Genomic DNA, 10,427 nt, shown 5'->3' on the forward strand with positions numbered 1-10,427 from the left:
TAACACAGTATAGTGAGAAAGAACATGGGCTGTAAACAAAAAGATTTCACCTGTAAAAGAAGGAAATTGGTACCTCTTGCCCTACCTAACAGGGCTGTCTTAAAGAATAATGAAATAACGTGGAAGTATTTATAAATGCATGTGTTGGCTATTGCTAGATAATCAGATACCAAATATTTACTAGATAATCATTTATGGTAAGAGTCCGGAGATCATATAGGACTCAAATGATCGAAGAGGCCCCTGTCAAGAACAGAAATGACGGGAGTAACATACCATAGCAAAGACAGTCAGAGAGAGAGAGAGGGACAGAGAGAGGAGGGGAAGATGAGGGAGGGAGAAAAGAGAGAGAGGGGAGGGGAGAGGAGAGAAAAGAGAAGGCAGCACATCCCTGGAGAGAGACAGATCCAGTTTCAAATTCTGGCTCTACCACTTATTTGCTTATTTAACCTGGGGCAAGTCTCTCTGAGCTTCTTTATCTATAAAATAAGGTTAACTAACCAACCTTAAAGAATGTTGTTAGCTTCAGCACTGTGCCAGGCACATTGAAGGTATTTAACAAGTTGTTGTTAGCAGGATATTGAGGCAGAAAAGAAGCAGGAAGGGATTCTAGGTAGAGAAAATAGCATGAACCAGGGTTCAGACAGGAGAATAACCAAGTACCTCAGGAGAGTGTAAGCAGATCAGCTTAGCTGACTGAGGCAGACTAGCAGACAATATATTTAGGAATGTAGTTTAGAACCAGACGGAGGGAGGGCCCTCTAGATGTCATTCTACAAAATCAGGAAGCCAATGAAAACCTCCACGCAGGACAGTAATATGACAGGTCTCTCCAGAGGCCATCAGGGACGGAGCATATACGATGATAAACGATGCGATCAATCAACTCCAGCAGTATCTACCCCACAAACTAGTTCCTATGAACTATCTGTCTACACAGGAATCCCAGTGTGACTCCCTGGAGTGATAAGACAAAGCATGCGTTCCTTGGCCCGCTGCTGGTGAGGTTATGACTGTGGCAGGAGGATAAGATGAAGCTACAGGTGCCCCAGCCCACGGTGGGAAGGAACTGTGTGACAAAAGGCAGAAATCCCCATCCTGAGCTGGATGCACTCTCTTACCTGCAAATGCCATAATTTTCACCACCTGGAGAGGCTCCATCTTATGGTTCAGAATCAGCTGCTGCTCATGTGTAAGTTGGATGGTTTTCTTGCTATAATCATTACAGAGGAGAAATTAGAAAAATAGAGAGTAATTGAAAAGCCCAGGGAACAGGCTGTCCAAAAACCAACAGGCAAACTGGAAGAACAAAAGCTGACCAAAAGAAGGCCTCCCCCTTAGGATGGTTAAAATGTTCTAAAACTACATCATGATGCTGATTGCACAACTCAGTAAATCTGCTAAAAATCATTGAATCACACTCTTAAAATTGGTGAATTTTACATAACATAATGTACATTATGCCTCAATAAAGCTGATGAAGTGAAACAAAACACCTCCCTCCTTAAGCACGAGAAAGGGTCAAGATGGGAAGATAAAACACACGCCACGTTGCACACATACCCTGGCCAGACAGAAGGCTCCTCTTTCACCTTTGTGGCCTGAGTACAGGAGTTCTCCTGAAGATATAGGCAATAGAAAATGTTGTAGTGAATCCTAATAGGAAAAGAAGTAGAGAGTTTCAAATTCAAGTCACAGTCTATATCTCATTTTTCTCCAGATGTATTTAAACTCCTTACCATTCCTAAAAAGAAAAGACCTACCACCATTTCAGGGAACAAAAGGAAAGAAGAGAATTTAAATTTATCTGCAGCTGACAAAAGCATTCTCGGGGAACACAATTCTGGGAAAGGTGCACTGTTTCTACATAACTTACCAAAAGGAGAAAGAGACCAGGCCATGCTCTTTACGGAGCAAGAGCACTAGCTGTGATCTTGAGAGACAAATAATCAAAACAGCAATAAAAACCAGTGGAAAATAAATGCACGCTCTGCTCCAGCAGTAAGGATCTTACTGGTATACTACAACACTTGCTGATAAACTTGACATCAACATCTTCCTGAGCCTCAGCTGCTCTGCCCCCTACTTCTTGTGGAGTGACATTGGTTTAGAGCGTGAATATCATTCTTTTAAGGTCCCAAAGGAAAGGTGCTATATGGATAACAAGATTACCAAGGACCAGAAAACAAAACAGCCTCCAAGTCACCAAGAGGGACCAAAATGACAGAGTTCAAACAGCAGAGGAACAGGACATCATCAAGCTCAGTCTACTACAAGCCACTGCAGGACCTCCACATGTTCGTCCCGACCCCACACTCACTTCCCCAGATCCCTAATGCTCCCTGCAAGCAACTGCACTCCTCCCCATCCCCAGAGAGAGAAGAGCTTGTGTCTGAGCATCAGTCTTTCTGTGGCAACAAATACCTTCAACAATACATTTCAGTTTGGTCATATTATCTCCCAGGAAAAACAGGAAGAAATACCTAAAAATCAACAAAAGTCAACATGTCATACTGCTATGGGCTGAACATCCCCCCAGTATTCACATGTTGAGGTCCTAACCCTGAATGTGACTGTAATTATGGTTAAATGAGGTTATATGGGTGGGGCCCTGATCCAATAGGATCGGCGTCCTCATACGAGACACCAGAGCGCTATCTCTGCCATGTGGGGACATGGCAGGAAGGCAGCATCCGCAAGGCAGAAAGCCAGTTCCTCACCAGGAACCACATCTGCCAGTGCCTGGTCTTGGACTTCCAGCCCCCAGAGCCATGAGAAAACAGGGCTGGTTGGCTCAGTTGGTTAGAGTGTGGTGCTGATAACACCAAGGTCACGAGTTCACCCAGCCGCCAAAAAAAAAGAAGAAAAAGAACTGTGAGAAAATAAACGTCTGTTGTCTAAGTCGCCTGGTCTGTGATGCTTTGTAAGGGCACCTGAGCTGGACCCTGACAGGTCTCCTGCTCCTCATCCATGTCCATGTGAACATGCAGACGACATGTGGGTTCACACTCACGTCATCTGTGCATCTGTCTTGTCCGAATCACATCATGAAGCTCCCTGCCCTTGCCTCCATGCTGCGGAGTGGGACAGGGCACAAGCCACAGCAAATGAACTGAAGCATAACTCAGAGACACAGCAAGCACCCGGACCCATCAAGAACACTGTCCCTCCTCATGCCTCACCAAGGACCACAGGGCCGCCGCTGGGTGCCACTGGCCCCGTTCCTCCCATGCTCACTGATTGCTGGGCTTGCCCTCTGTCCCTGGAGACCTATAGCAACCTCGCCAGGCTGCGCCGTCATGCTCCTGCCACCAGCACTACAGCTCACCATACTCTAGGCTGTGCTCTAGAGTCTCAGGTAACGCACAAGGTTGTCCTTACCCATGCCCATCCGCCCCTATGGACCTCACGCTAGCTCCCCTCACTCCCTACACTCCTGCCACGCTGCACTTTTCTATTCCTTGCACACATCAAGTTCACTCCTGTGTCTGGGCCCCTAAATTGTCTGTTCCTTCTCCTGAAATGCACCCCCTCTTGACATTTGGTTTGGATTCAGATGCTGCTCCCTGACAGCAACGTGGAGCGGCACCCCAATCCCTCCCCTCACCCCGCTAGTACACTCTTACCTAACACACTCACTTATGTGTCACATGTCATCCCACACTGCGGCGAGAACCTGGCCAGCCTTTCCACCAGGGAATCCCAGTGCCCGGGCAGCTGTGTGACATGCAGCGGGTGCTCAATGTTTGCTGGATGCACAGATCCTTGCACACGCTTTGTCCCCCTGCTGCCCACCCCCATCTGCAGTCTTTCTCACACTAAGGTATAAGTGGACGAGGCTTTTCCACATTCCTTCCAGCCCAGCCCAAAAGGGAGGGAGGGAGGAAGCAGACCCTAACATTGTCCTAGGACAATGCAGCCAGGCGTGGATGGAGACGGCTTCTCCTAGCAAGGGGGCTTCCCCGGAGGCTTCAGTACCCATGAATGTAAACTGCCTCAGCGACGTCTTACAGTGACACTGCATCTTCTATTCACAGGGCACTTACCTGCACCTCCACATTTAAACCTCCCAAGCCCTTCATCCTACAGAGGAGGAAGCTGAGAGTGAGCTATATGGGTTTTACAGCTGACTCGGCGTCAGCACTGGTGAGTGGCAGGGCTGGGATTGACACCCAGCTCAGCCCCTTCTCGCTCTCTCACGGTGTCTCCTGCCTTCCTTCCAGGGTGTTACCTATTGCTGATGTTAATCCCCTTCTCCCTCATGGCGTAGAGAAGCACGGCTATGCAGTACAGGGTCTCAGTGACATCCGGCACGGTCACTGTGGAGGCAGGTCTCCTGAGGCAGAACAGCAGCTGCTGGATGTTGTTCACGCTGCTGGAGAGGAGCACCATGGCTGCCACCAAGGCCCAGACGTTGACAACCTGTGGTGAGGTGCATAGGGATGGGAGGAGAGACCCCAACATAGGCCACGGTGAATAAAAACCACATCATAAAACCAGGAAGGAAGGCCAAGTTTGGGGTTCGAGTGCCATCTACAGATTGTCTGAACTGAGTCCAAACTGCCAAAATGGAATTTGACAATGAAACCTTTTCTTTCGCCCTGGATTCCTTCTTCTCTTCACTTTTGAATTTGAGATCTTAGTTTCCTTTAATTAAATGACATTTATAAAATATCTAACATAGAGCCTTACATAGAGATGACACTCCAAAAATGCCAGTTCCCTCTCATGTCCCCAGCCCTGCTCTCTAGGCCAATGAGAGCTCGTAGGCCCACGAGTATTTGGTAGGATCAACACAAGATAACCAGTAAATGAGTGCCTACCCTGGAAGCACAGAAGATGGAGAGACAAGAGGACAGCAGTCTTTAGGGGAGAAATCAAGACTGACAATTCTATAGTATGATGATGTTAATTTTTTAAAAAAAATTATTTAACAATTATTAAATATTAAGTTAAATAAATATTAAATAAGTTACTAAAAATTTATTTTGTGAAGATAGTATACTCCATTTAGTCATGTCTAACTAAATGTTCATTAACAAAGAAATAGCATTAAACACGTTTTTGTCACTCTTACAAGTGTCCCTGTTAAAGACTGCACTTCAGGAAGGGAAAGTTCCCTGCCCCTCTCACTACAACCACCCTGTGCAAGAAAACTCACTCCATGGTCATCAGCAGTCATTCCACTCAAGACAGAAAGAGAGGGCTGCCTGGTTAGTGCAGCTGGTTAAAGCGTGGTGTTAGAACACCAAAGTCAAGGGTTCAGATCCCTGTACCAGTCAGCTGCCAAAAAAAAAAGAGAGAGAAATGCAAATGCCTGGGTTTCCAACCCTCTGTGGCCAGCAAACACAGGCAGAGTTGCATGTGAGTGTCACCAATCTGGAGGAAGAGGAATAGGACTGAGATTCAGGAAAATGGTGGCTATTTCCAGCTTCTCATTACCTCACTGTGTGTCTATAACAAAACCCTTAATTTCTCCACCCTTTTCAAAAAACCAAAGTTGTCAACAATGGAACGTGCTGTATTGTAAAGAAATCCTATATTCGAAGTGTTCAGAGACTAAATGACCACCTTTCAGGAACATTTCAGAGAGGATTCCTGAGCAGAATGATAAACTGGACTAAATGTTTTTTTTAAATTCTTTTCAAATCTAAGAAGTTATAATTATATGGCCTTTTATTTCTGCAGTGGGACCAATGATAAAATTAATGCTCCAAAGCATTCAGAGATTAAATAAAGATTTTGAAAATAAATATAGAGTAATCTGCAGCTGAACTTAATCACCGATATTCTTCCTTCCAGTGAAAGAAGATGCTGCCTTCCCAGGGACCTGCCCCAGCCTCCTGACATACCCCAGCAGCTCCGCAGAGGTCAGGCAAGTGCTGACGCAAGCATGCCTCTGCCTCAGGAAGGAGGGGGTGGTCCCTCAGGCTCCACAGCACTCTCTCGGGGTCTACACTGGGGGAGCATTTAGTGGTAGCTGTATATCTGTAAAACAATCATGAAAGAGTCCATAAGGAAGATGATTATAAGCACTGACGTACAGAAAAAGACTTCAGAACTGTCTTCCTACAGGAAAAAAGAAACTCACCGTATGAGGTTCAGCACACACAGATCTGACTCCTTTTCGATGCCGCAGGTCAACAGGATGCCGTCCACCTTGCTGACAGCTTGCTCTTCATTCATTAGGTATCGGTGATAGAGTTTTTTCCAAGGAATGAACTATATAGTTAAAAAAGCCAAAATAATTTGAAGGCAATGGCTGTTAGCAAGTAGATTAGGCCACAAGCACACAGAAAGCCTTCTACCAACTGAAAAGCAGTTATAGCTCACAGTTCAAAAGCTGAGCAAATCAGATAGAAATATTACACAAATTTTGGTTGAAAACTAGAACTGGGTCCTGGTCTTAATTCTAACACTAACTTGTTGCAGAATCTGGGAAAAGCAAGTGCTTCAGTTTCCCTACCTGAAACATGAGGACACTAAGAGCTCAGAATTCAGTGAGGATAAAATATGAGAGATGTGGCTATACTGACATTGGACAAAATAGACTTTTCAGTCTAAAACTATTTCTAGAGACACAATATAATGACAAAAAGAAAGGACATTATGCAATGATAAAAAGGTCAATTCACCAAGAAGATATATATATATATATATATATATGCACCAAACATCACAGTTCCTAAGTATCTGAAGCAAACATTAACAGAATTGAAGGAAGAAATAGACAGCAACACATGATTAATAGTAGACTTCAATATCTAATTTCAGTAATGGCTAAAACAACCAGACACAAGATGATTAAATAAGCAAGGGATCTGAACAACACTATAGACTAATTAGACCTAACAAACAAACAGAACACTACACCCAACAACAGCAGAGTATATACTCTTCCCAAGTGCACATGGAACATTCTCCAGGATAGATCACAAGTTAGGCCACAAAACAAGTCTTAACAAATTTAAAAAGACTGAAGTTATACAAAGTATCTTTTAAAATCACAATGAAATAAAGCTAGAAATCAAGAGAAGGAAAACTGAAAATCAACAAATACACAGACGTTAAACAACACACTCTTAAAATTACCAATGGGTCAAAGAAGAAATCACAGAGAAAATAAGGAAATATCTTGAGACAAATGAAAATGAAAATACAACATACCAAAGCTTATGGATGCAGTGGAAGCAGTGCTAAGAGGGAAGTTTATAGCTGTAAATTCTTACATTGAAAAAGAGGAAAGAGGGGCCGGCCTGTGGCTCACTCGGTAGAGTGCGGTGCTGATAACACCAAGGCCGCGGGTTCGGATCCTATATGGGGATGGCCGGTTTGCTCACTGGCTGAGCATGGCTGACGACACCAAGCCAAGGGTTGAGATCCCCTTACCGGTCATCTTTTAAAAAAAAAAAAAAAGAAAGAAAAAGAGGAAAGAGGGCCAGCCCGTGGCTCACTTGGGAGAGAGTGGGGCTGATAACACCAGGGCCACGGGTTTGGATCCCTATATAGGGATGGCTGGTTAGCTCACTTGGGAGAGTGTGGTGCTGACAACAACAAGTCAAGGGTTTAGATCCCCTTACCAGTCATCTTTTAAAAGAAAAAAAAGAGGAAAGATCTGAAATCAACAACCTAACTTTACACCTCAAGGAACTAGAAAAAGAGAACAAACGAAGCCCAAAGTTAGCAGAAAAAAAGAAATAATAAAGATTAGAGTAGAAATAAATCAAATTCAAGATTTAAAAAATAAAGAAAAATCAATGTAACTAAGAGTTGGCTTTTTGGGAAAAAATAAATAAAATCAACAAACCCTTAGCTGGACAGAGAAAAGACTCACATAACTAAAATGAGAAATGAAAGAAGGGACATTACAACTGATGCCACAGAAATAAAAGGATTATAAGAGACAACTATGAACAACAGTACACCAACAAATTGAATAACTTAGAAGAAATGGGTTAAATTCCCAGAAACACACAACCTACCAGACTGAATCATGAATAAATAGAAAATCTGAACAGACCAATACTGAGTAGAGAGATTGAATAAGTAATCAAAAAGCTCCCAACAAAGAAAAGCCCAGGACCAGATGGATTCACTGAGAATTCTGCTGAACATTTATAAAAGAATTATACCAATACTCCTCATATTCTTCCAAAAAACTGAAGAGGAGGGAGCACTTCCAAACTCATTATCTATGAAGCAATATTACCCTGATACCAAAGCCAGACAATGATACAACCAGAAAAGAATATGAGCCATCATAAATTACTGAAAATAAACACATCACATCATTGTTAATGACAATAAACATAGCATTCTACTAACGTTTCAAGAAGTATGTACAAGCTGGAACATTGTCCCAAAAAACCTTCTCCAGCATAATGGAGAAAACCCTCACTTATCCCTATCTGTGACTATTCAGTTCACACCCGAGAGATCTCAATTTAGTGTGCACAAATACTATGACACAAACAGGTTCACATCTAAAAGTATAAAGGTATTTCTCAAAAACTAGGAGTCAGTACCCCAAGTAAAGAACAGGGCTAGAGTGACATGAAATTTCCTCCAAAACCTTTTGTGTGCAGAAGAAAAATTTACTAAGTCTTGATATATCTATCTTGCATACCATCCCTAAATTTTTAAGCTTCAATACAGTTGAAGGGAGATTTAATCTCCGTATCTCTGACTTATTCCCAAATAGCTACTTTAAGGGATACATAAGCTAAGCAAACATTCTCCCTGCCCTCAAAGGAAAGGGTGGGAAGCCAGAGCAGTAATATGGTCAACTATAGGACCAGAAAGTCTTCTCTTAGAGCCGGTGTCCACTGTGTCAATCTCAGAAGGTGCTCCAGGGCGATTCAATGTGATACTCATTGGTCAATCACCTGCTATGTGTAAGAAACTGTGAGGCACAACAGAAAATGCAAAGACGTACAGAACAACCAGCTTTCAGCACCCAAGAAAACCAGCTTAAATTATGGGCCTCTATCAATGAGCCCATAATTTAAAGTGGGGAGAAAAGCTCTCTAAAACTCTAATACATGGCTGGCCAGTTAATTCAATTGCTTAGAGTGCAATGTTATAACACCAAGGTCAAGGATTTGGATCCCCTTACTTGCCAGTCACCAAAAAGAAAAAAAACAAAAAACTAACACAGTTAGGTAATAAATTCTGTAACAGAGGTATAAACTGCTACAGAAGCAGAAAGAGGAAAAAGTGATTAACTTTGGTGGAGTTAAACAGGAAGGAGCAGTCAGTGTAAGAGCTAAACGTTGAAGACCAGGTAAGATGTCAATAGAGAAGTGAGGGGCCCTCAGGTGGGAGTGGGAGGATTAGAGTAACCCACGGAAGGTAAGGAATGTGCAAATCATTCACTGTGGAGAGAGTACTGGATGTGCTGAGAGGAAGGAGCCAGGAGGCTGGAATAATAGGCTGGAACACACGTGGGAGAGAGGCCTCAAATGCCTCTGAGGAATATGGAGATGATTGTGAAGGCAAATGGAAACCACCACTTCTGAAGAGATCCCCTCACCAGAAGTATGCACGACATGAAGCTGACTTACGTGCCATTAGAGAAAGTGCCCCTACGCGGCTTAGCACTTACTCACCAGCGGGTCACTGATTATCTCCCTCCACAGGTGGCACACCAGGCTCAGGTTCCAGTAGAGGTCCTCCACGGGGAGGAAGGCAAAGACATGCCTTAGGACCTCAGTGGGCAGGCTACAGATGTGGCTCGGCGCTTCCTGGCAGGGCAAGGTCCCAAGAAGCCCATAGTACGTGTCAGGAATGGGATCAGGACCAATGTCCTCAACTTCTCGGGCAGGTTCTCCAGATTCTGCAGAGAGCCATGGCACACAGTCCTCCGCTTCTTGCCTGGCCTCCCTAGGCCTTGTGTATGACAGGGACAGATGATGCCGTGGGGTTCTCTTAGAAACTCCAGCCCATAGGCTGGTCCCTGTAGCCTGATTACTCTCTTCCTCAAAGGACCGAGACCGCTTCCTGGTGGGCAGAGCTGACCCTGCCGAGCCCAAACTTGCCTCCCCATCATCTTCCTGGGGCAGGGCGCAGCTGTTCTCTGCTGGGAAGATCATGTCACCCTCACAGTCCTGACAGCCGTCCTGGACAGCAGAATTACTTTTGGCCATGTCATTTGTGCCCTGCTGCTGGCCAGCTAGGAAGAGCTCAGGGTTGTATCTTTGACATCCTTGACCTGGAGAGAGAACCCAAACAGAATGGACAAGAAATAAACGACAACTGCTTATCTGCTGTTGACCCAAACACGACAAACTAATTTCAATTATCTATGTTAATAAAGAGACAGGATGTATATTTATGGGTCAGTTGGTTACATAAAAAATATTTATATTTGGGGCCGGCCCGGTGGCGCACTGCTACAGTGCGCCACTTGGGAGCGCGGCGGCGCTCCC

At 44.3% G+C, this 10,427-nt stretch overlaps 1 protein-coding gene across 1 annotated transcript in view; it reads right to left on the reverse strand.

Annotated features, from left to right (window-relative positions):
- LOC103581700 (F-box only protein 18-like) overlaps positions 1-10,427 on the reverse strand; it is a 26,873-nt gene that overhangs the window by 13,735 nt on the left and 2,711 nt on the right. Inside the window, 6 exon segments of the mRNA XM_008563471.1 lie at positions 939-1,213; positions 1,564-1,656; positions 4,232-4,422; positions 5,853-5,988; positions 6,092-6,222; positions 9,609-10,210. Coding sequence (XP_008561693.1) covers positions 939-1,213; positions 1,564-1,656; positions 4,232-4,422; positions 5,853-5,988; positions 6,092-6,222; positions 9,609-10,145 — 1,363 coding nt within the window. The 5' untranslated portion in view covers positions 10,146-10,210.

The sequence above is a fragment of the Galeopterus variegatus genome, unplaced genomic scaffold (assembly GCF_000696425.1).
Source record: "Galeopterus variegatus unplaced genomic scaffold, G_variegatus-3.0.2 Scaffold13713, whole genome shotgun sequence".
NCBI classification, from domain to species: Eukaryota; Metazoa; Chordata; class Mammalia; order Dermoptera; family Cynocephalidae; genus Galeopterus; species Galeopterus variegatus.